This window comes from Anneissia japonica, unplaced genomic scaffold, assembly GCF_011630105.1.
Source record: "Anneissia japonica isolate Jap-2015-1 unplaced genomic scaffold, ASM1163010v1 scaffold287767_len825999_cov190, whole genome shotgun sequence".
NCBI classification, from domain to species: domain Eukaryota; kingdom Metazoa; phylum Echinodermata; class Crinoidea; order Comatulida; family Comatulidae; genus Anneissia; species Anneissia japonica.
Window position 1 is genome coordinate 236,512 of NW_022707033.1, and position 26,737 is coordinate 263,248.

The 26,737-nt window shown below is 33.6% G+C and overlaps 1 protein-coding gene and 1 long non-coding RNA gene across 4 annotated transcripts in view; one reads left to right on the forward strand and one right to left on the reverse strand.

Annotated features, from left to right (window-relative positions):
• The window catches only part of LOC117106291 (nuclear factor 1 A-type-like), a 31,110-nt gene extending 18,513 nt beyond the window's left edge, over positions 1-12,597 (forward strand). For 2 of the 3 annotated variants that reach the window (XM_033247648.1, XM_033247649.1), the window contains 9 exons: positions 3,719-3,808; positions 6,487-6,786; positions 7,916-8,104; positions 8,559-8,668; positions 9,479-9,644; positions 10,099-10,214; positions 10,888-11,071; positions 12,082-12,129; positions 12,477-12,597. In XM_033247648.1, coding sequence (XP_033103539.1) covers positions 3,719-3,808; positions 6,487-6,786; positions 7,916-8,104; positions 8,559-8,668; positions 9,479-9,644; positions 10,099-10,214; positions 10,888-11,071; positions 12,082-12,129; positions 12,477-12,556 — 1,283 coding nt within the window. In that variant the 3' untranslated portion in view covers positions 12,557-12,597. The remainder of the gene's footprint in view (positions 1-3,718; positions 3,809-6,486; positions 6,787-7,915; positions 8,105-8,558; positions 8,669-9,478; positions 9,645-10,098; positions 10,215-10,887; positions 11,072-12,081; positions 12,130-12,476) is intronic. The other variant, XM_033247650.1, reaches the window with a different exon arrangement.
• Positions 12,598-23,326: 10,729 nt separating this feature from the next.
• LOC117106296 lies at positions 23,327-26,645 on the reverse strand. Its single transcript, XR_004445043.1, has 2 exons — positions 26,455-26,645; positions 23,327-26,262 (listed from the first exon to the last, which is right to left on the reverse strand). It is a non-coding gene; the product is annotated as an uncharacterized LOC117106296 (long non-coding RNA).
• Positions 26,646-26,737: the final 92 nt, after the last annotated feature.

The following is a 26,737-nucleotide window of genomic DNA, read 5'->3' on the forward strand; positions in this document are numbered from 1 at the left end:
AATTGTTTTGTGTGTATAAAGGGGATAAATACTTTTTGACCTTGTAGTAATTGAGTGGAGATCATGGATGGCCTAGAAAATTATGCTTCAAATTGTTTCAGTGTCATTTGGCATTATTATTATCTGTAGTTCTGTATATTTGAATGTAACTAACTGGAACACTCTAAATTTTAACATATTTGTGACTCATTTTAAATAATGATTACGATAATAGCTACTAAAACAGGCCCATAATTATAGCGATTTCTATGGTTGGGCCAAACCTCCTTTTTAAGTGAACTCACTCAGAAAAACCAAAGCACCCCTTTCACGTGCTAAATACCATCAAAATGAGGGTTATATTCACCATATACGTGATAGATTTTTTCATCTCCTTGGGAGGCTTCTGCCCCATACCCCCACTGTTATATATACTCTCTAAGGTATATTGTGGTGGATAGATGATCCTTCAACTTACCATGTAAATACTCTGTTAATGTTCTAAGTACACTGCATAGATATGGAAAAACAATTCATTTCCTCTCTCCTGAACTTTCGTTATCGCAAATATCGCTAAGCAAAATATGAAATTTTATAAAGATTAAATAACCTCAGATTTTTTTATTTTTAGTTTGATTTAAATTTTTGATTAGTTTTTTTTAATGTTTTAAGTTGTATATAATATCATTTTAGTTGCACATTTGTGAACCTAATGTATACCAGTATCTACAGTATAGAATGAGCCCTTACAGAATGAAGATTTGAATTTAATTATTGTAATCATTATCATAATCAAATTAATTGTTTAGCATCTTTATTATATTTTCAGATTAGATTTTCAACTTTGTCTAAAGATCTATATGTCCCCTAGCTTCATCATAAATAATCTAACAATCTAACCCAGTGGTTCAACGCTGGGTCTTGGATACCTTTCCTGGGTTACGGTCTTTTTGTAGGCTAGGATCCATGTAGTACGGTATAGTGGCGGATCATGCAAGAATTCAAAATAAAAGGGGGGCCACAAATGGAGACACTAGATCACCATAGTTGGGGGCTGGGGTGAAAGAATTTATGATTATGGCACCTCAAGATGGCCGGAAATGGCACTCTCAGACTTAAATTTGGATATAAAAGTAGGCGGTATGCCCCCCTTCCCCCTTAAATCCACCAACTGCATTAATTTTTTTTTACGTTTAATCACACGGGCGGTGGGGGACCCACTAAACCCCCTGAATCCACTCCCGGATTCGACACTGAGGATCCAGTGGGTTTTAGAACCTTCGAGGCTCCTAGGGGTCACAGGTCCTGCGAACTGCTGCATGATGGTACATAGGAATTACGCCATTGATCTAACCTCCAATGTTATGAACAAATTGATATAATCTATTATAAAGAGGGCGCTATTTGCTTATTGTTCAACAGCAAACAACTCCATCTGGTGACTTGATAATTGACCTAGTTGTTTGACCCGTCGATGACAAATGAAAATAAATACTTAATTTCATTGCATAATATCTATTTTTTTAAAATATTTGTGTTTCAAATGTGTCATAATGAGATACATTGCCCCTCATTGCATTGCAATTGAACTTGGGATAAAAATAACATATCATAAAGCTTTTATTCACTTATTTATGCACTTGTTAACTGTAGTCTCGGACCCGGTCCTAACATACACCTTTGAAACGATGGCACTCAATAAAAATTGGTGCGTTCACAAAAGTAAATTAAATCAAAATACAAATACAAAATGAGTTACCGGAGTTAAAAATAAGCATCTGTATTACGTACAGCATAAAAGGCTTACCAAAAATAATATAAAGTGTGACTTAACTAGCAACACATAAACATAGGACTTTACCTAACAAAATAAGTTTTGTATCACTTAATATAAATGTGCAATAAAGGAAAAAATACAGCAATGCAGAAAAGAACTAAACAAAATTAAATATTTAAAACTAAGATAAAACAAAAGGATAATCAATTATGGAATTTAATATTTCATTACGTAGATTCCATGCTTGTTTAAATTATCTTTTGCAGAACCTATCACAAATAACTTCACTTTCTCTGTTAAGAATAAGAATGCACAACCCTAGTAATTCCTTTTTTGCCTCAAATCCATGACATGGAATAATGATGAGGAACAATGAAAGGATTCCTCATTGACAACAATAGACAAGTTAGCTGATTACTCTACAAGATCAAGTTAAAATGTCTTGGCTTCCTGGTGTAATCGTTTGTTTGCAATAGATATGTTGAATGAGCTGTTGTTAAACCTCATGGCGGAACCAGAAACAAAAAGGAAGGAAACAGAAGAACAAGTAACCTCCTTCCGAGGGAAACTACACAGCTGTTAAAATCAGTATTGGAGGAACCTATTGGAAGTTGCTATTAATATTCAAGTGCGCTTGTACCCTAGCATACCACACTGCTAAACCAGATTGTACTGTGTAGTTCAACAATTAGGGAAAGTCCCCTAACAGCAGAAAGTCCTCTGCGATAGCATCCACTTGCCTTACTCATGAGATGGTATCAGTGAAATATGCACCCTCTAAAGTTTTCTTAAATATGTACTGTATTTATTGTCGGGTATTAAAAATCTGGAAAACTATTCAAATTTCAATATTAACTTGCGTTTTTGAATATGAGACTCAAAAAAGTAAAAACTTTATTGATTTATATCTTTAATTACCATTCAGTATAAGTATCATATGCATTTGTAGATAGGAAAGATGCATCTGTTTATTGGGAAAGAACTTATTTTCAGATTTTAATTGAAAGCTAATTTATCTTAAATATATACAAAGAAAGCAATTAAAATTTCAAGTTTATTAGCTTGATGCTGCTGTAGTTAAAGGATTTAGTAAATATTTGCGGTTTTGGTATTTGATTGACAGCAGATTAAACATTCTTAATGATTCTATTTCCTCTTTAAAACATATTTATGTGCCTGGTCTGACCAATCATCATACAAACTTGGATTGGGCTTTATTTTTTGCTGGTGGTATTGTTATATAATATTTAATGCATAATGTGCTCATTGTTTTATATTTACTTTAAACTTCATACAACTAGATACTACAGTATTTATATTAAAAATATGAAGTGATTTTTGTTGAATAACCAATTTTTTGAATCAGATTGTAAACAGAATGAAGTGGCACCTTCAATTTTTATGGTAAACATAAAATGTTACCTTGACCACCTCTGAGCCAATCCTAGTACTAATTATAGAGTGTAAATTGTACTATAAATTGATCTCTTGGTAGTTCTACTGAAGCATAGGTTTAACCTCCAGGGGTTTGAAAAAATAGTATCAGCCACCGCCAGACTTAGCAAATTTTAACAATTTTCCGGGGCTCATAGAGAGTGCGTATGTGATCAGATTGACATGTAGTGAATACTACAAGAACTACAAATATTTTAGCTTTACAATGGTACCAAACAGTTGATTGTATTCACAATCTGTGACCCGTAACAGTAAAATGAAAATGACTCACTTTTGGAGATTTACGCAATTTTGCACAACGAAGCTGGGATTTCATGAATATAGTGTTCAAATTGTTAGTACATGTCCGTAATTACCTCATCTATCGATTCCGTAAAAAATAATGAAACACGGAGATCTCAGTGTTTGGTGGTCAGAGTGTTAATAATGTGTTTTTAATTTTAGCACTATGTAACTTTAATTATTCTTCATTCTCTGACTCTACACATGTTTTTCGGTTCTTTACAGGGGGCACAGTGGTCAATGGACATGGTCCCGTGGATAGTTTTGCAGCGCGTGGGGTTTTTACGGCAACTGAACTAAGACGAGCAACAAGGCGTAAGTAGTGTTCTTATTTAAAAGCAGCTCATTGAGATTTTACAATAAAGTAAAAATAAAGACAATTTTAGTACCTGATTGTTAATTACCATGTGACTATGTACTGCCTTTTGATTGATTGATTTATTGATTAGATGGAAAGTGACTAGCAAGTGCTTTCTACCAAATGTTCAATGTCGATGATGCAGTGCCAATTTTACTCATTGTATCTGGTGAATATTTCTAATACCATGTTCTCTAGATACTGCTGACATCTTCACCAGATCTCCTAAAGTTACCATTTTCATGTTAGCTTCTGTTGCCCCATTTCAGCCTGGTATTCCATACGATTCTTTCCAAAACCCCCATCAGGTAATACCATATGTACAAAATTATCAGTGCCATTCATCAGATGGGTTCATTGTTCTGGTGCCAGTGTACCAGATGTTCTCTTGCATTGTTTCCACATTAATGGTTGTTCTTACCAATATACTGATTTCCACCCATCACTGAAGAGTCTCTGTAGTGTTTCCAACAGTACGACTATGACTCTTATTTGACTTCACTCTTATTTGACTTCAAGGATTGTTTCCAAGTGTCACCAGGCTGGCTAACAGGTTGAATGGCCTGTAATCAGTTATGAGTATGTCAGTGTTACAATTATGATATCCCAACAACTTTGTCCTTTCTCTATGTCATGGAAATTATACCAAAGACAGATGTTCTCAGAATAAGAATTGAGTAACACTGTTAGAGGAAAAGGGCCATACAGAGGACATGGTCTCTCCAGGGACTTAAGACCTGCTAAAATTTTGTTAATATCTGCTTAATTTCAATACATATGCTTGAAATGTCATCTTTTTGGGTTGTGCAGTATGTTTGATGGTTTTTTTGGTTTTGGTTTTTTTTTTGTCTTTGTGGGTTGGTGTGACAAGGTTAAAAGATTCCTGTGCTGTCAATATTTCATCAATTTTTATTATCATTGATGTTTCTGTATTATCAGTAACTGTTTCTTCTCAACATTCAAAATGAGTACATATTTTTTAGGGCACTCTTCACTTCTAATATCAAGGTCTTAAGATTACTTAGTGAAGAATATACTTTTTATGAATTTTATTCCAAAGTTTAAAAGTACAAATCATAGTAAGTATAGGTAAATAAAATTGGTGCCGATCCAACCTTACCATAGTAGGTATTGGCATAGTTTAAATGGGTTTGGGATCATTTTTGGTTTTAGAATTTGTGCCAGATTCTTAGGTTATACACTAGAATTTAAAGATAAAATAATTTGTTGTTAAATCCAAACCGGAGATTTCCAATTTTAGTTGGTCAGCAAAAAGATCAATCCATTGAATGCTTGTGTTTCTAGATCTATTGTAGTCATTTGTATTTAATAGTCAAACAGACTCTATAAAAGTTTCCTATTAGATATAATCTAACAGCAATTGATTTGATTATAGATGATGACTAGGATGTTTAAGTTTTAGGGGTCCCAAGTTCGAAGAAGTCAATACCTGGAGATCTGGTTAAATTCACATTTATTTTTATTTTTCTGTGAATGGTGACACCCATCGACATAGACTTCCGTAAAACAATTGATAACATGTAAATACAGCAAATGAGTTTGGGATTATAATTAATAATGTTATTTTTCCATGTTTTATTGTAGGTTATCCTTTATTGTACATCCTGTAAAAATTTGTTTTGTTCATTATGTGATATTGTTAACATTACTAATCCAGCTTACAGCCTTACTAATTAAGCTAATTCATTTGTTGGTATAATTTCCACTTAGCAGGTGGTACTTGTCTCTGTAAATTATCAACAACATTCATAAACAACTTGTTTATCCAGTGAACTTTCTAGAAGCCATTCATGCATAGAATACTGAGCATAGAGATGGGTTTTGAAATGGCATTTATGATCATTAAAGCCGTTGTAAGATTAAATATTGACCTGTATGAATTAGTGACCCAGAGTCAATATTTTACTGTAAAATCCACATTTTAAAAAATTGTGTTATTCGAAGTGGAAGGTGAGAGTGTGCGTACTCCCATTTAATATCCGTAGTTGCTTCAGTGTTGGTTGATCTTGAAGCATTGCCAACGAATAACTTCCCCCGTTCTTTTCTGTTTTCGTTTGATTGAATTGCAATAGTTTTTGAAAGTTCGTTATGACATCATTCATTTACATTCCAAGTTCATGATAAGGTTGACCGCTTGCAAGTGATTCCATCTGTAGGATGTCACTCATGTAAAGTTATGTGGTAAGCTTTCGATGAGTTGTAATGTTCCGGGTTGTTGAAATGATTGTATGGTATGTTTGGTGCCCTCTATAGTTTGACAGACTGACTTGTATGCCAGGAAGGAATTCAGTCATTTTTTTTTCTTTAGGGTTCTTTTCAAACACTTCGTGACATTCAAAATGACATCGATATTAAACTATTCAAATGATTTATGCACAGTTTTATAAAATAAAAAATTTACTTATTTCAAAGTTCTATATTTAAATAATAATTTTCCAAAATCAACTATTTTTATGGGACAATATAAGTTTACAAAATTTTACATTTTGATATTTTAATTCTTATAATTACTAATTAACTACCAGTTGTTATTTCTGATTCTTCTTAGGAGTTAATTTTCCTTTTACAGTAGTATGTTATAAACGCCCTGTGGTTTGTTCTTGTTTTCGTGTAGCACCAATCTGTAATGGAGCCAACGTAACTGGTTTAAGTTTCTCCGGGGATCTTGACAGTCCCAGCATGTGCCAGTACTCTAGTTCATTCCCGGGGACAACACACCCGATAAATCTCCGGAGAACCCCGTTATCGCAGACGCAACCGCAGCCCATGAAGCGCCAGAAGCGAATCTCCAGCAGCATGTCAACATCCGTGGATGATGACATCGATAGCGTTGGAGAGGAGAAGATCTACGGTCATTCGCCTGCCTCCGTTAGCAGTCATTCGTCTGGTTGGCATAGCGACATCGATCCCGCTGGTAAGAACCTAGATGTTGTAATCGTTTTCTATTCATGTGGGATTCTAAAATTTAAATTCAATTTGAATTCTTCAATTCCTGTCATTTGCTGTATTTACACAAAACTTAACAAAACTTTTCAATAATGTTTTCAAACGTCTTGGTCATGTGATCAGTAGAATTGCTAAGGTACAGATTGATTAGCCAATCAACGATCACTATTACTTGCATTGTCTGTTGCTAGACATTAGGTTAGCCAATCGGATGACTGATCACTGTGAACTAGTGTTCTATATTCTCAGAACCTATGGGTATTGACGGAGACTTTGTGCTAAATTATAATCAGTTTCAATGATTGATCTTGATGGCCGTCTTATTGTCTTTAAATCGAAGCAGACTTAAAGGGTCGATGAAAGTTCTCCCTCCGTTCTTATTCATTCCTTTCAATCTTACTGTAAGTTTCCATAATAAACACTGACAATCTCGATATTCTTATTTCTGTTCAAAAAGAAGTATTATTTTTGTATAATATAAATATGTAATTTTACATTATATGGGGAAACATTGCTTATCTTTTAATAAACATATCTTAAATTATGGATTCCATTATAACCAAGGAAATGGCATTTCATTGTAAAGGTTTACAAGTATATTTTTTTTTTCTGTCTAACAACATTGCCCATGCAATAGATGCATGCGTATGTGTGTCATTTGATATTATCTCCTGAAAGAGAATCACATCTTGTTTTTCTCTGTTTTTTAGAATAGGGTTTGGTAAAGCTTGTCTCTCAGTTGGAAAAATAATTGAAAATTTATTTAACATGCTCATTTAAAAATATTAAATAAGCTATGAAATTCCAGGGTGAAAGAGCTGTTAAAAACATATTACTAATGGTATTCAAATATTAGGGTTTATGCAACAAATATATTTTTGGTGTTTACAATATAATGCACCTGTTAATTAGGAAGGAAATTATTTTCTTCCAATTTTTATTTGAAACCAATAGGTTGTTTACTGTAAATATACAAAATAAGCAATTAACATATTGAATTTTATTGTTTTCATTTTTTAGCTTAACAATAATAGTATAGAAAGACCAGTGTGTTAATAAAGATGTTTTGTATAACTCTTTTGTACTTTATCTTTCAGGTCATAGTCCTGGTACTGTTCCGTCACCGAATGTTATTCACTCCAACAAAGTAAAAATCTCAGAGAAGGGCAGCAACTTCACCAACACGATCACATCAGCCAATGGCATGTCAGCCTTACTGAAGGTGCAACCAAAACTGGAACCAAATCAAGGGTTATTCAGAAGCTGTGCCAACGATCATGAACGAGGTGGGTGAAACAACACGCATGCTCTACAAACTGAAATTTGTATGGCAATTTAGATGTTATAGCCTACAAAATGAATATTAAATGCAATGACAGATATCAGTGGACCTTTCCAAGTGTCATTCAAATTTTCGCAGAAAACAAGATTTTGTGTGGTTTTTGTTTTCTTATTTATTTGATATTATAGCCTACAGAATGAATCTTAAATGCAATGAAAGATATCAGTAGACCTTTCCAAAGTGTCTTTCAAATTTTCGCAGAAAACCATTTTTTGTGTGGGTTTTGTTTTCTTATTTTTTTGACCAAAGAAACTACCCTCAGAATGAGGATGTAGTAGGTGTTTATTTCCTAATGCTTTTATAGTTTTCGAACTCCAGAGTTCAGTATTCATTGTTTCAGTACAAACAAAATTATTTGTCTAAAATGGTTACGATTTATATTGTTTTTTGTTCCCCAGTGGCAACATCCCTTTATCCAGCCAATCAAACGGATTTCTTTGGATCTCAGCGTTTGCAAGGAAACACACTAACAGATTTTGTGCAGTATGTCTGCGACCAAGAATCGCAGGTGGGTATATACTTAATAACTGGGTAGTAGCAAAGACTATATAATTGCAAGAGGTCCAAATGTCGAGGTTTCTTTGAAATGGAATCCAATTTGATAAGTACTACCACAACAGGACTCCCTTTAAAAGAACAAAAAGGCACATCGGACACGTGTTACGTCTTATAGAACTTAATTTCGAACTTTGATCCCATTCTAATAGGGAGCCCCCTATCTTGTGGTACTACTTGGCTTTTCGTTTCATTGTGTGCATGCACACAATAAGGGTAGTCAGACCTCTTGCAGTTTTATACTCTTTAATAATATAATTTGTTAATCAGTATACATCATCGCCATCAAACGCAAGCTCGGTGGTATAGAGGTATGATGGCAGGCTAGTGATCTTGAGATCGTGGGTTCAAGTCCCATCCGAGAACAACTTGCGATTTTTTTCGCAGTTGTTTTCAAATTTACTGAATATTCGGTACATTTCCACGTCAGATAGGGCAAAATTACACCTATACAGTATTCATCATATTAACATAGGATTATGGACAGGTATTTACAATAACAAATTTATTAGCAATAATATTTTATTAGCAGCTACCGTAAATGATCAGATATATGCCAATCTAGACTAAGCACTGCTCCTAAATATGCACCACACCAAATATGATTGTCATTACTGAAACATTGCTGTGTTTATTAGAAATATACTCTATTTTTTAATGAAATCAACTTCTCACATTTTAAATTATACTTTGTTGTTTTAATTTCATATTTTATGTATAAGTATCCAAAAAGTTGATGACCATCTCAATTTTGTCCTAGCAGCATGGTATCTCCGGCAACGCCAACACCAAAATAGCTGGATTCATTCCTGCAACAATGCTTCCACCTCCACCTCCGCCACCAATGGCAAGACCAGTAGCCATAGCAACATCAATCGGTCAAACAGGAGCATTGTCAATGACAAACCCTATAGTTGGTAGCACTCCAGGTAAGTAATTTTTATTGCAATGAAATTTGCTGCTAATACAGTGGTGAAATGTGTATAAATAGTTAATTTTTGCATATTTGATTTATATAATAAATTTTTTTACACTTACATACACCCCACAACTCCCACAACCTTTTTGCAATGCTAATGAATAAAAATGTGGCTATATGCTGCATGACATCCTATCAGTAATGGATTAAGGTCAGGATTTTTGCTTTTTAATAGGCATAGAAGAAAGTTAAGGTATTAATCTTGACCTGAGTACATGCTGGTATTCAGTGAGTGTATATGTTGTCACAGGTTGTGACACAACCATTCAGAAATTCAGGAAACTCAAATTGTTTATATTTTATCACGTGGATTAATGTGGAAACAACATTAATTATAGTGTTAACAAATGAAAGTATCATATTATTTTTATAAACATCTCTATCATTTTTTTCATTTTTTCCAGGCACCACAAGTGTAGTCAGTGCCTGTCCAACTACACCACCAGGCAGGGGTGTAATGCACAGTCCATTCACAGTTCTCCACAGGCCTGATAACACAATGTTGTACACACAACAACAGGTAAATTACTATTGTTATTAGCATTTCCATTGTGAATTTGGCTATCTAGTGGCCATTGAGAAAAAAGGTCATTATACATTATAAAACCTAAAAAAAAAACACAAGAAGAGTGGAAGACTAGACATCCTTTATAAATTTTAAGAAATACTATACCCTGCAACTTCTTACCCAGGAAACATGCAGAGGGAGGAGGGTAGTGATCATCAACTGGATGGAATGTTATGTTGAGATAACATGGGCATAACTAATGTGTGCATGTAGGTCCTAGGTGGCAGTTGCATAAATAGGGCTTGCCATAGCAAAACCAGCATCGGTGCATAAAAATGAAAATTGACCTTTTAAACATATTCTTATTTTCGACATTATAAGCATTAAATGATGGGTCATTTACTGAAATCAACTTATTATCACCAAAAGTATGAGTAATAGTATTGTGGCTTATCTGTACAATACTGCAACATTCTTTTGCTAATTACTCAGTTCAACATGTAGCAACAGTTCTCTTGTTTTGGAATGGCATGCCTCAAATGATCTAATCATTATTAGTGATGTATTCTTTTTGGATAAATGTTTTAGCACTTAATTTAGAGTACATACCTAAATGTGCTGTTTTGTTTCACCTATGCCTCACAGATGAAATAATACTAATGTTTTACTTCCCTGTTTGAAATAGTTGTTATCGTATCCCAACATAAGTCCTGTGAATATCAGCCCAACAACATTCAGTCCAACGACATTTAGTCTATTGACTTCACCGGTGGCAACACCCAGATCAACACCAAGGTCAACACCTATACCAAGGTGGACAACACCACTCATATCGTTGGAGGAGAATGCAGATTATGCGATGTTAACAGGTATGTTGAAGAGAATTCATTATCCTGTTTTGTGTAAAAAAAAAAAAAAAAATTTTAAATACTCTAGACTGCTGTTTTAACTAAGTTTCTTATGAGGCATTACAAGTGGTGACCACATTGTTTGAAAAATATTTTTAATAGACTGGAAGTGCCAAATAAATAAAAGCAATTTATTTTTTCTATTATTCTACTTAGAACTGTTGCCTCTTTTATTCTCTACCCTCTGATTACAAACAACAATTGTATGTATACTATTACTCCTGCATCTAACCAGGTGTTACATAGCCTGGAACACACTTGCAAAAGGCATGCTGTGTAAGCACTTGCGCAAATACAGCATCAGTATGCTTGCTATTAATGGCAGCCTGAGCGGATCCCTGTTGAAAACAACCTGTTGGGCTCTTAGGCCATGCCAATGTCTTGCCATACCAGTGACCAGTGTGAAAAAAAACTAATAAATTCTTAATTATTATTCCTAATTATTTTTATTCTTATTTTATTTATTGTTGCATTATTTATTTATGATTCCAAACTTCGCCACTGCTTATTTTGATTTGTTCACTTGTTTTGTGCATTGGTCAGGCAATGATCACGGCTGCTTGTGGGTTGTGAGGTGCCTAAATATGTGGGGTGCAGCGCTTCGTATCTGCAAAGAAAGGCGCTTTACAAATGTTCTGATTGGATTGGATTGGAATAAATATGTACAATAATTATTTTGCTATTTTGTGTCACAAGCCTGCTACCTTATCCTTTGGATGCTGCATTCAATCATCCTTACCTATACATTCTTTTCCAAGATTTGCATGCCTTCCCCTAATTGTTTACCAACTTTTCTCAAGTTAATGCCATCATTTCTAAAGTTACTCCCATCATCATCCAGGTCCCGCACACCTCCCAACTCACACTCACCTTTTGACAAGTCTTTTCCACCATTAATGAAGTTAAGTTCTCCAGTTCTTTTGCAGTCTATTTGTATAATAGATGAGTAAAATATTGTTTTATTCCATCAGGAATGATTCCAGGCGCAACAACTGATGAAACAATTCTGAGTAATGATGGTAAGACATTTATTATTACCGACTAAGACACATAAACAAAAAAAAGTCAGTAATTTAGAGATGTATTAATAACTTTTTAAAATTAGTTACTGGCCAATCGGAAATTTTGTTCTCATAATTTTCAATTGTAAGTTTACTTACTTAAATATACAAATTGAGCAGTTCAAATATTATTCTTAAAACATTTTTTAATAACAACATAACAAACAGAAAATCATTAATGAATAACTGAAAAAAAACAAAAAAACCAAGCAATAAATTATATAAATATGTTTCTGTAATAATGTGTAGTGTTCAATACAACTAATCTCTCTCACTCATTGATTGTTTCAAATTTATTTTCACAGAGCAAAGATTTGTGCCAGTTCAGATGAACACCGAACCAATGGATACAACAAACAGTGTGCCTAACACGCCCACCAAGTAGCTGATTGGTCTATTAGCTTGGTGTTGAGGAGTTGAGAACCGCAAACAAACAAAGCAAGCATACCATTGAAGAATTAAATACTTCATGTGTGTATATATAGCAAGAAAAAACCCTGTTTTTGTGCTTCCATATTTGTACATAAATATTATATATATAATAAGCACAATTTTGTGCTATTTTTTTCTTTTCAAAAAGTATAATTCCATTATTAGTATATATATATATATAGTTAAGAAATGAAGAGCCTTGATATTTGGAAGTTGGCCTAAATGAGCCTAGACATTGAGATGATGTTGACAAGCACTACCTCTCTGTGATCCTGTAAGTAGTCTAAACACTTTGGCAAACTTTACTACAGTCAGTCTGTCTGTCATATTGCATCTCTGGAAATGTTTACTCAGAAAATTAATGAATACATGAATGAAAATAATTGATGTGGTTCAGATTGAATAGAGTAATTGTGATTTGGAAAAATGTTGGAAGAAGTAAAATGAGATTGAACATCTATTTAAATTATTATAATTACTGTACCATATTTAACAAAAAGCTGAATGCACTTGAATTGTTTTTTTAATGAAATGTTCTAAAATGCTTCACAGAAAAGACACTTATTTTATCCATGAAGTTAGATGGTGGATGAAGGGACTGAATCAGAGTAATACCTAGATATGCAAGGAACTGCAGACTACGTAGTAAAGTTAAAAACATGTTTTTTGAGTGGTGCAGTAGTGCAACCAGACAGAGCCCTCTATAGTTGAGTTTTTATTTTTGCATATCTATAGAGGGCAGTGTTATCTTTGCTAGTGAAGCAGTCATAAGGTAATCACTGGTTAGCAGCACTAAGTCAGAGAGCCTTGTGCCAAATGGGAACATTGCTATGGATATAAAATACAGATGGGAAATTTTATTGATGACTGTATATTTTGAAATGTGTACATTGTTTATTATGAAGTGATGGATTATAGATTGAATTTCATCTGACACAGGATCTTGTTGATCCCCACATGATGAGATGAGCAATATATTTACAGGAATTTGTATGCAGCCTGGGCTAAAATAATAGACCCAAACAGAAATGCTCTCATTTAAGACAAACACTAACATAAGGAAATTCAGTTTTTATATGTTGTGTGGAATATATTCACTAACCTTTTTGATTATGGGTAAAAATTTGACCTAGCAACGTGAATGTAAACAACAGTCCTTTCCAAAGTTGATAGGTGGATTGCCATGACTTTAAGTTGCCATGTGGTTTATTTGGTAAATAATTCTTGAGTAAAATTATTATGTAATGTTAAAAATTAGCTTAAAACATTAGTACCTTTATAAAGTTGTATACACATTATCAAGATTTAACTTACAATTACTTGTGACTTGTTCATACAAGGGTGTGATATAACATCATCATGCCCATGTATGAAAATTGCACATATTTGACACAGTTTGGAAAATGATGACAATTAACAGTCTGCACACAAAACAGATGTAAGTATTTTAAATCATATTTTTTACATTACTGTGAGGATTATTTCATATCTAATTTTAAGAATGAAAAACAATATAGAGATTGCAATATTTCAAGTTAGACTGATAGTTGACGATTTTTTAAATTTTTTATTTAAGTGGTTTGTTTTTTGAAAGAGCTGCTTTTTTAAAAATGAATTTTAGCAGGTCTGAACGAGACAAAAGGTCAACATAACATTGAAGATTCTGTAAAAAGAAAGAATGAGTAACATAATTACAGTGTACTACTGTAGAAAAACATAATAAGCATGTTAAGAATAAATTAGCATTTAGATTTAGTGGAGTATAGTTATGATTTATATGGGATACTCCCAACAGCATGAACATATAATAGTCATAACATTTGATGACGAGCTTGAATCTCAAATAGTATTTTGATAAACATATGAATTATACATAAACTGGATAAGTATTATCATAAAGAGATTTTTATATAACTCTTTAGCTTTAAATATTTCTGAATATATAAAAAGGTCACATTATGGTGTAAACCCAGAAAGAGAACATTTTGATTTAATTTTTTCATAATCTCTAAAATATTATTTTAAAATTTGTGTCTGAAGGTTGGTCTTCATATACTTCACTATTCATAATTTTAGTAATGTTACATGGAATAGGGGGTATTAATGAGGGACGTTAGTGAGGGGAGGGGAGTGATAAAATGATTCATGTGTATCACCATATCCTTTGAATTATATATTCATTAGAGCCTTTGTAATTTTTAACAACCTTGTCCAGAAAAACCAAAATTGTTTTATGTGGAAAAGAATTGTTTTATGTGGAAAATTTCAAATTGTTTTTTGGGAAGTTGCAATGGATTAATCCTTTCTATTTTTAGTTTTACTTTCTCCCAAGTTATACCTGTTTACTATATTTACAGTGCTTCAGTGTAACATGTATATACTGTAGATTGTCAGATACAAGTTATTATGTAATTTTTATTACCATTAAGTTTGAAGTTTTATATTAAATATATTGTTATTAACCGTGTACCAAGTGCAAGATAGAGGTGTATGAAAGTTATCTAAAATGATTGAATGAAATTAAGACTGAAGGAACAAACCTGTCTTGTACAAATCTTGTACTTGTGTGATTTTATTGCATTAGTAGTTTCTCATTTGCATGAATTGCTTGTTTTTGAACAACTCTGCCATTTTCACCTGTTTTGTAAATCTGATGTGTTGACTTAAACTTAATGGCTGATCATTTCATTCTGAGGTAAAAAGAAAATTCACAATTTTGTCTGAAGTGCCATTTCTGGCCATCTAAAGGTGCCATATTCATAAATTTTCTTAACTCAGCCCCAACCATGATGGGTCTGGTGTGGTATAGACCCTCCATGGCCTCAATTTTCTGGATCTATATAATATATCATCTATTCATCATTAAAAAAATTTTGAATAACAATGCACACCTAAAATGCTACGATGAAATTGGTGACCGGGACCTAAAAAGGGCCCCCCAGTTTCAGAAATACACAGGGCCCCGGCCCCTTCGTTACGCCACTAATAATAGGTTCATGAAGCTAGATTTCTGTTAAGCTGAATTCTCCATGCACTGAAATATCTTGTGTTGATTCCTTATAATAATTCCTTTTTGGTGAGAGGGTGGGGGAGGGGGCTAATATTTTTTACTAATTTTTATGTCTGACATTTTGTAAAAAATAATTAAGTTTAAAAACCATGGTCCAATGTTATTTGATTAATAGCAGCACAATGTAGTAGTACAGTGTGCATATTTTGTTAGAATGAATATTTGTCGAGTATTCTCTCTTATAGAGTACTACAGTGTTACGTCACAATACCATGTGATACTACTTCGTTGCTATTGGTGACACAAAATGTGACGCCATTTTATCTATTCACAAACCCATTGATCCCAGATTCTAACGTAATTAATAAGAAGTTGTATCTTCATTTTTCTTTGTAAATGCTAATTGATAACTAATATAATGCAAGCTTTTTGTGTTTTTAGTACATTTTGATGGTAAAATATTAGATTTTAAGATGCCTATTCCAAAAAAAAATCTAAGGTAAACCAAATTAATGTCGGTGTACCCCAAGGAAGGATTCTAGGTCCAATACTATTCATTCTTTTTATTAATGATATATATCAGGCTGTTACAAACCCCTCAAAATAAGTATGTTTGCAGCAGATTATGTTTTTATGTATGCATCAATAAAGATATTGATGTAGTTAACTTTCAACTACGAAGTGTTATGAATAGATGAAATAAACATACAATTAACGCTGAAAAAAGTAAATGTATGATGATAAATAGTATTAATTTTTTATTTATTTATTTGGTATAAAAAAAACCTCACATCAATCCCAGAGGGCAAACCTGTGAGTTTACATAAATATCAATCTTTGCACAAAATATAATATAACAGAATTACAAGATGCACAAAATATAAAAAAATAATATTTAACATTGTATCATCATATTGACATTCATTTATATTATTTACAATTTCAAATATTGAATTACTACTGTATTTACAATTTAATATTTTTAAGCAAGATGATAGAATCGTAACCACATATTATGTTGATAGTTGAATAAAACACATTCTGGAAGCCAAACACGTTTAGATATAGGCCTACAGCAGAGATACAGAAATACAAGATAGAGCATTTCTATAGCAACAACAGTGTGGCGGAAATTGGTCCAGACGCACGCGGCGCTCTTCTCTTTTGATAATGCAAGTCTTCTATATACTTGGTTCAGACGTACAGGGCGCCATTCTGTTGCTGAGTACTAATGAAAACCAGGGTTGCCATTTGGCCTTTTTTCTGACGGCCAGATTCCTCAAATCCCCGTATAAAAATTTGCCTGGCCGTAACGTTTAAAAAGTCACGGCCAAACTATATTTGGCCGAATTTTTAAAAGTTTACATTTTTTTTCAATATAGGCCTAATATAACGTAGACTTGTTTTGGATATGTTGTTTTTGTTAGCTTAAATTCTATATTTGATTCTAATCATGTACCTTTGTTTGTACTTGCACTAAACACTTAATCCATGTTCCCCCTTTAGCCGCTTTGACGTAAGAGAGTTTATTTTAAAAATAACAGTTACATTTAATAATGTAAATTGTTCAGATGAAATATATATTTTTTATGAAGTTTATCCTCTTTCAAGCTTTACGAAGACAGTTCAATGCAAGTTTGTACCATATATTGTGTGTCTTTGTATATTTCCATCCTAATGGAGGTTCTATCTCTTGGATTTCTTTTGAATATAAATTAAATACTGTACTTTAATTAAATTATTGCCCACTTGAATTATACTGAGCCCTAGGTGCTGCAGTGTTCTTTATGTAGAGCACCCATATATAAATGCTCGATGTGATCACTCGGGTCCGATGGCACCTCCAATTTCAAGCCAGTGTTGCAGAGACTTCTTCAAAATTACTCTGGAGTTAGGTTGCATATGAGAATGAAGAAAATAATTCTGATAGCAACATTGATTTATTGCTAGTACTGCGACAATAACATTCAGAGGCGAATTTAGAAAGTTTAGATAAAAACTATTTATTAAAATTTTCATAGGTTTGTTTTAACGCCAGTTTGTGTTACCTAACTATGTCACTTAATTCATTCTAATTAATGAGAGCCACGAATTTGCCAATAACAGGCCCTTAAAATTTTTGCTATAAATCGACTACAATGTACCTTTATATTTAATTTATTTAAATCAAATTTAGATCAAACTTAATAATGTGATTTTAAATAGCGGATTTAGGGGGGTGAAAAAAAGAAAGAAAAATTGATCGCCCAAACGCATCAGGTTATATTCAGGCGATTAGAAAACAAAAATGTCCTCTAAGATGGTGTTATCACTTTCGCCTCCCTCCCCTCCCCTTTTTTCGGCCCCGGCTTCTCCCCTTTCGGACATCTCTGGATTCGCCCCTGAATTGGCCTACATGCCAGCAACTAAAGAACATAGGCTATTTAATATTATGATTGGGTTGGGCATGGTGATAGATTAATTGAAAAAGAAAAACAGTGGAAGTTTAACATTGTTCTGTGTATATCATTTGAATTCCTTCAATTTCAAACGAATAACCGCTGATTTTCGTGTAATTTTTGTAGTATTTCAAATGAATATGTACCCACTGTTGTCTTCTAACCGGGATTAAAATCTGACCGAATTTTGGCCGATATCGAAAAAAAATTTGGCCGAATTTGTGTCTTTCGACTATCTGGCAACCCTGATGAAAACAGAGATTTGTGGAGAACAGTCATAAAAAAAATTGTAACTGTGCCCATCATTAAGTGGGTGTGCCCGATAAAGAGAGAGAGACAAGGAAAATATTTCTGCGGTGGCGTATCGAGGGAATGGGGATGCTCAGGATGTCTTAGCACCTCCCCACCCCACTAAAAGTCTCGAATTCTCACACTTTTGTCTTACCTCAGCCTCAACTACGGTGGGTTGAGGTGGATGGATTGGTAGTTTTCATAAATTTTAAGTATTTATTTTCGGGCATCTATAAAGTCTCAATCTTGAAATTTACTCATCTGCGCCCCAAAACCATGGTGGGTCTCAGGTAGATATCGTAAATTTTGTACTATTCAAGTACTATTTGCAAGTATCTATAAGTCTCAAATTCTTAAAATTTTCTCTCCTGAGCCCCAACTACCGTGGATTTCAGGTGCATATTTGATTTGATATGATTTATTCGCATCTCATATAAAATACAATCATTAAAACAATACACAATGTAAAAAGCTAAAAATTCATTAGAAAAAGTTACCAAGAAAACAAGCAAAAGGCCAATACTATAGTCCAAGTAAGATTGTTGATGAATTGTATTTTTTTTGGAATTTAAGTGCCATTTTCAAGCACCTTTTTAATTAATTCGGTTTATTTTTTACTCATTTTGTCAAACATAAAAAGAATTACATGATAATTTCAAGTCCCATTTCCGGGCATCCAGATGTACAAAATACTGAAAATTTTCACATGTCACTGCCAACCAGGGTAGCACTGACATGGTGTGGACTCTCATTCATTCAACACACACTTCCTTAAATCCCGGATATGTCACTGGTAACCACAGGGGTAAAAGTTAGGTTTAAGTTCATCAAATATATAATTCAAAGGTTGTAAAATATTTTTTGTAAAAAGGTTGATCATATTTTTGTTTCAAATATTAAAAGTTGTCTCATTTTTCAGTGGCAGATTAAAAGCTCTCTCCTCCCCCTCCCCACTCCAATTTAAAAAAAATCATGGAGAAAAAGGGAAAATTGACCTCCCCACCCCACTAAAAGTCTCAAATTCTCACACTTTTGTCTTACCTCAGCCTCAACTACGGTGGGTTGAGGTGGATGGATTGGTAGTTTTCATAAATTTTAAGTATTTATTTTCGGGCATCTACAAAGTCTCAATCTTGAAATTTACTCATCTGCGCCCCAAAACCATGGTGGGTCTCAGGTAGATATCGTAAATTTTGTACTATTCAAGTGCTATTTTTAGGCAATTATACGAGTCTCAAATTCTCCAAATTTTCTCACCTGAGCCCCAACCATAGTGGGACTCAGTTAGTTTTGGTAGTTTTTATAATTTAAATATTAAAGTGCCATTTTCTGGTACCTACGGTATTTAATAATTTCGGTTTTTTGACACTAAATTCGTCAACAACAATAAATTTTAAAAAAAAGGTAATTTAAGTTCTATTTTGTGTGGACTCTCATTTCATCAGCATAGACATAGTTACCAACCTGAGAGATTTGAAATGCGTGACTACACCAATTGGGTGGGTGGTGCCGCCAGGGGTCCAGGGACGGAACCCCTGAGGAAGCCCGGGTTCCAGTCACATAATCAACGGTTGATTGTAACAATAAACTCGCAAGACAGCTCGCGACTAGGCCACTAGATTCTACAAGTGCGTGGTTGACTGGGTTGTTTTGGTCGTAAAAGAAAATTTTTTTTCAGTGAATTGATTATCGAACGAGATAACGAAAGCTCTCCAATGATTCAAGCTACTGTATGACCGTTTTTATATTTTTAATAAAACCAATTTCTTCTAATTTTAAATACGTTTTCCCCTTTTGTGATAATTCGTTATAGCGCAAGTGCTAAATGCGTGACTCATACTTACGATCTCCATGTGTTTCTGCAAAATGCGTGTTTTATCCAAAGTCACTTTGAAACGCGGGGTGCGTGACGATTGGTAACTATGGCATAGATAACTGCCGGGCCCAGGTAAAATTGGTAAGAATGCTTCTGTTCTATTGAGCTTTTAGGGTGGAATTAGTGGGGTCTACTCAGGCGAAACGCTTAATGCTCATACATTCTGAGATTTTTTAAAACAGACGGCATTAACGCTCAGAAATATCTAAAAAATATTTTGTTTACAAAATTCAAGAATATTGAGAACAAACCAAGTCACAGGCCTATATATGTTGTCGTTTAGGGCCTATTAGGCATCATGAATCTATGATATATTGACAACAATAGAACATATATAGGTGGAATTTTGCCCAACCCGTCGTGAAAATGTACTGAATACTCAGTGCGTGTGAAAACACTTGCAAAAATAGTAGCTGCTGCTTAATTGGGCTCAAATTCAACCCTGGCATCAGGTGCAGGCTCGGTGGTCTAGAGGTATGATGCCAGGCTAGTGATCTGGAGAACGTGGGAGTATTCAGTACATTTTCACGAGAGGTTGGGCAAAATTACACATATAGGCCCCCTAGATTGATTCTCTTGACGCAAATCCAGGTATTGTCTATTCCATCACAATAATAACAATACCATTCAATAATAGAACAGTCATCGACCTACTTGCAGTGAAGTGAATCTAAAATGTATTCATGAAGTTATGATGATCTGAAGTGTTTAAAAACGTACACAATAATAGTTGAACCAACTTTAAAATACCACAAACACAAATGTGCGTGACGATATTTTATTGCTTTAGAAATGTGATTTAAAAAAGTATATCAATGCATTTTTGCAAGTGTTTTCACACGTACTGAGTATTCAGTACATTTTCACAACAGGTTGGGCAAAATTAAACATATTGGCCCCCTAATTGAATCTCCTCAGGGGCGGATTCACGGGCCCCTTTGGAAGGTAAAAAATGAAGGGAAAAAAATGAAAAAAAAGAAAAAAAAAAGAAAACAATGATAGCCCAGAACGCCTGAACTATTTTCGGGCGTCTATAACACAAAAATTTCGGGGGGGGGGATTCCCCGTACCCCCTATGACAGTGTTGTCTCGATCGGCCCAAAGGATCCGACCCTGCTTCTGACGCAAATCCAGATACTGTATTGTCTATTCCATCACGATAATAACAATTACCATTCAATAATAGAACAGCTACTTGCAGTGGAAGTGAATCTAAAATGTATTCATGAAGTTATGATTATCTGAACTGTTTAAAAACGTACACAATAGCCTAATGGTTAAACCAACTTTAAAATACCACAAACACAAATTTGCGTGACGATATTTTATTGCTTTAGAAATGTGATTTCAAAAAGTATATTAGTGCATCCTATACGTAAGGGCTTGTTTTGTTGTTGTTGTTTTTTTTTTAACTTGCAGAGTTTGGGAAATAGGTACTAGGATTGTAATGAATATAGTAAATAAATATAACCTCTTAAACCTAATATTATTAAAGGGTCCTTTTAAAGTTTAAATAGGATTTTTTAAAGTTATATTTTTAGATCATTAGACCTATTGAACGAGCCCCCAATATCCCTGGCCCCAGTGCTGTGCACTGCCCACACCTACGCCACTGGACATGAGTATTATTAGTAGTGGTTACATAACGTTTGTTATGCACTGTATCACGCGCTATAGAAGTGGAAGACCATAATGTATTGGGAATATACCTCTCTGGTAGGGCCTACAGTACAACCAGTGTAAAAGTGTAAAGTATAGGATAGTGTGGATTTAAACATTGTCCTTGGTACCGTAATGTTCAAAATAAGTGTCAAGGGAAGTAAGTATGATTGTTGGAATAATGGTCAACATTTTATTTTTATTTCTCAACCTGACCTTCGCCTGGGCGAACTGGGCGAAGGTCTGGATCCGAGTCTGAGAGAAACATTAATTGTTTTACTGACAATTATCAGAATTCAACTAAAGAATACATGAGATACCATATAAAAATAAACGTAAAATTATATAATACTGTTTATGAGAGAGACATGGGAAAAAAATTAATATCTAAACATTTTAAGTTGACGCCAAGCTCTTTGTTAAAGATCCATTATGTAATTTTTTAACTACAATGTAGGTGGGGGGGGGCTCGTACCTGGGGCCCTGGCGCCCCCCCCCCCCATCATAGCGCCCGAGCGTGACACCACTGCTTATGAGGTCGGCTTTACCCACCAGAACCAGAACATTATATAACTATTCTTTAAGTATTCTAAACCACAATAAATCACACCTATAGGCCTACTTGAGACGAAGCGGTTTTTCACACACGTTTTGTTACTTTTGTGATCCGTAGGTGCTAAAGAACACACAACTACCGGAAAATGGAAGAGTCGAACCATCGTCCAATTTTGACAAATACCATAAGCGTTTTCGCCAAAGTTGGGCTATTGTTTCACCTAGCCGTTTTTTGTTTTTATTTTTTACCTGATCTATCCTTTCGTATAGGGTCGGTAGGTACCACAGAACACATTCGTATTATCTGTTGGCCCGTCTGTTGGTAGGTGCCAGACACAAAATAATAGGAGGGGAAATGGCGGGGTGAAAAAAAAAATCGTTTTTTTCACCCCGTAATCCTATTAGCCAAAAAAATTTGGCTAATATTTCATTTAGTCGTTTTCCTGCTGATTACAGTAGGCCTATTACTCTATAGTACTTACGGATCATGAAAACACCGATTATGTTTGAGAAAGTTTCAAATTTTCTTAGATTCGGACGCATAGGCCTAGTACTAATTGAGTATGATCTAATTTTAAGTGACATTCATCAACGTCCAATTTCGAAAAAACCTTGAGCTTTGCGTCCGAATTTCTAAAATTAGGATATTTTTTCACCAGCCGTTTTTCGGTTGATTCTTACATATTCGTATCCAAAGATCATGAACATACCGATTTTCATGATTTACCTTTATCTGCCCATATTTGGGTGAGATATGACATCACCATGCTAATATATGGGCATATGTAGCATAATATGCATGGCCAACTTCAGATAGTATCACACAAAACTCGAAAGCCACACTCTCTCCTCCACAAATAGCAAAGATCATGCACAGAAATTAGCCAATTATCAATTCGACTGCCTTTTATTTATTCTCTTATTTTCATCTTTTATCACGGTTTTTTCTAGGCCTATTTACATTTCATTGTTATTTCACAGAATTGTTATATTTACCAAATGCAAAATTCTACATTGTATTACATTGAATACATTTTCGACTGAGATGGTTGAGTAGTAGCTAAGTAGAGGCTCTGAAGCCTACAAGTTAAATTAGGCAGGCCTACTGCATGCTGTCAAGACAAAGACCCAGAATAATGGAATCATAACCACTACAAAGTAATACATTTGAAAAAAAATATGTTACAAGCGTCATCTACCATCGATCCTTCACTGATATATACATATATACATATTTTGTATTCCATTTATTCTACAATTTCACATGGTGTGCAACTGGTCAATCAAGTGATATAATTTGTTGCCTTTTAATACATATTTTAAGAAGTGCACCCTTTTCTTGTGGCAGCAAATCACTGTATGCAAAGTACATTTAAATATGATGGATGTGCGGTACAAATTGTGCACCCTTTTCTTGTGGCAGTAAATTACTGGTTACTGTTTGATATGACATCATCATGCTCATATAGGTGTGATATTATAGAATCATCATGCCCGTATATGGTAAAATTACATAAATACAAATTTATATCATGGACAGACCTTTATGTATATATTACCAATTTCTTAATTTTAAAACTTACTGTAGAGATACAGAGTGGTAGTGTACTGTCAGCGTAAACTATTAACAATTTAAACATACTGTATACTGTACATAGCTTGGTTTATTCTTAGTCCATAAGTGCTTAAACCACTAATCTTGTATAATAAATAAACACAATCTTTACAATCCATTTTTTAATGGGTACAGTAAGTCACAAATATAGCAAGTATGTAAAGGCATTATTGCAAGCAAAGTTTCCTTCTTTTTTTTTTATATAGAATTACAAGTTGCTCTTTCAAACACACCTCACTCAATTGGTTCAAAAATATTTATAAATATTGTGGAAATGTTTCTTCCAAAGCAAAACTAGAGCACATATATTATTCGTGTTAAAATATTTTGTTAAAAAATATACCGTGCTCCTTTTAAAGAACATATTTAAAAAGAATGAGTCAAATACAACAATTACCAATAAAAAACAGCATTCAATTACAGCATCAATAAATAATTTACATGATAAATTGCATTTTCGATTGCATTGTCAAAGCACATGTTTTGGAGAGTTTGCATTTGGAGGCATTGTACAGGATGGTACAACACATAATATACTTTAAACAAATTCACTCATTTTTTTTTCTAGATATTTTTATGATTTCTTTTTTTATTATTTTTTTGGTCATTTTTGAAATTTTATTGCATTTTTTTTGGTGTTTATTTTTTTTTTGGATCTCTTTATACCATCATATTAAAAAGCAAAAATGAAAAGAAAAGCTAAATCTAACAATTAAATATGGAAAGTTGCTATAGAAAACAAGTTAAAAAATATTTTCAAACAATTCACTTTTAAGAAAGTATTTCAGCAGATTGGGTAAAGAAAATATACATTTTGTTATACCAAGATTTGAAACAAAAAACAATGAATTAACTATTAAGAATTAAATATCTATACAATTGAAATCATCGGCTCTGCCGATAATCGTATATACATGGAATATGCCATAAATAATGCTGTGTAAAAAATTATGAAAACAACCAATATTAATAATAATAATAATACAGTAATAATATAAATAATAACAATAACAATAATAAGTATAATAATAATAGTAATAATAATAACAATAATAATAATAATAATAATAATAATATTAATAATAATAATGTTGGTTTTATAATTCCTAAAATGTCAATGCCTCTTCGCACTTCACATTATTATTATTTTTTTGAGAAAATATTCCATAATTTTGCAGGCAGTAATCCACACATTGGCATTAAAATCTACTAGGTAACTCATCTACTTTTACTCATAGGTGGAGAAAGACAACGTGGATAAAGTGCCTTGCCTATGGACACAAACATGTGGCCAACTTAAGATTGCACCCCGGACCTTTTGATCAAAGGCCCGCTGCTTTATAAACTCTGCCACATGCTTCCACAATTATAGTATATAAAGCCAATATTATAATATAATTATAATAATCTATATTATATATATAATAATGTTAAAAGCATTAAATACACAATAATTTAGTCCACATTATACTTAATGCTTATACTAAATAATATTGTGATGATACACATTACACTTTTGCATTAAATGCCACATATCTAAAGATAGGTGCAATCATTTTAGTTGTGCGATTTGTTGACAATGACGTGGCAGCATTGTTTAGCTTTGCTCCATATACTGAACCTAGGGAACGACCTCTAGTAAAGCATCTGGTGGTTACCAGCCGATAATGCGGTCTTTGGTCGATGCACATCACACTACAAATGGGGTAGTTTGATAGGATCAAAGGCAGACTTTCACAGCATAACTGCGAACACTGTGCAGACAGATGTATGCCACTCCACTACATCCCCTAAACCCCCAATATTCCCACCCCAAATATAAGTTCTCATAAGGTCTTTCTTTTTCTCAGCTCCTACACTTTGGAATTCGGTCCCTGCTGACTATCGTAATATCACTTGTCCTTATTTTTTACTAAACTTAAAACCTTCCTATTTTTGAAATTTTCACTAATCATTTTTATGTTTTTCAATTTTTCTTATTTGTTTTATTGCATTATTTTTATTTCCAGATAGTTTCTATTCAAACCTGCACTCCGTCTTCATTGCTGTATTTGACTTTCATATCATAACTTGAAGTGTCCATGGTTTGCGGATCAAAGTCAACGTCCCCTCCCATAGTGGTTTGATAACGTTCGTGGACCGCAGCTGCTTCTTGGCGATGATTTAACAGTGCAGGACCCCACGCCTTAGTTGGGCTAATCATTACCTTTAATCGCTGTAATAAACGAGAGAAATATTAATCAGCTACAATATATCATTATCATTACATTAATTATACAAGGACAATATTCTGACTGTCCCTCTACTAACATCTTTTTTATTCAGCTTCATTCACAATAAAGATATGAAGAAGAAATCACTTATTATCATATTAATCACCATAACAAGACATTCAACTCCTGCTTACCTCAAGGGCAGATCCTGACCCTTTTACAAAGTCGTAAATAGCAATTCCAGGAATGGAGACTACTGCTGAAACGTATATCATCCAACCAATGGCATGAGACCAGTTTGGCAGATCACTATTTCCAACTTGAGGTGGAGACCAAATGGCCCAGTTGAACAGAACAACAGTCTAAATAAGACAAAAACAATATATTATATAATCAATTAATATATATATACACATATATATATATATATATATATATATATATATATATATACATATATATATATACATATATACA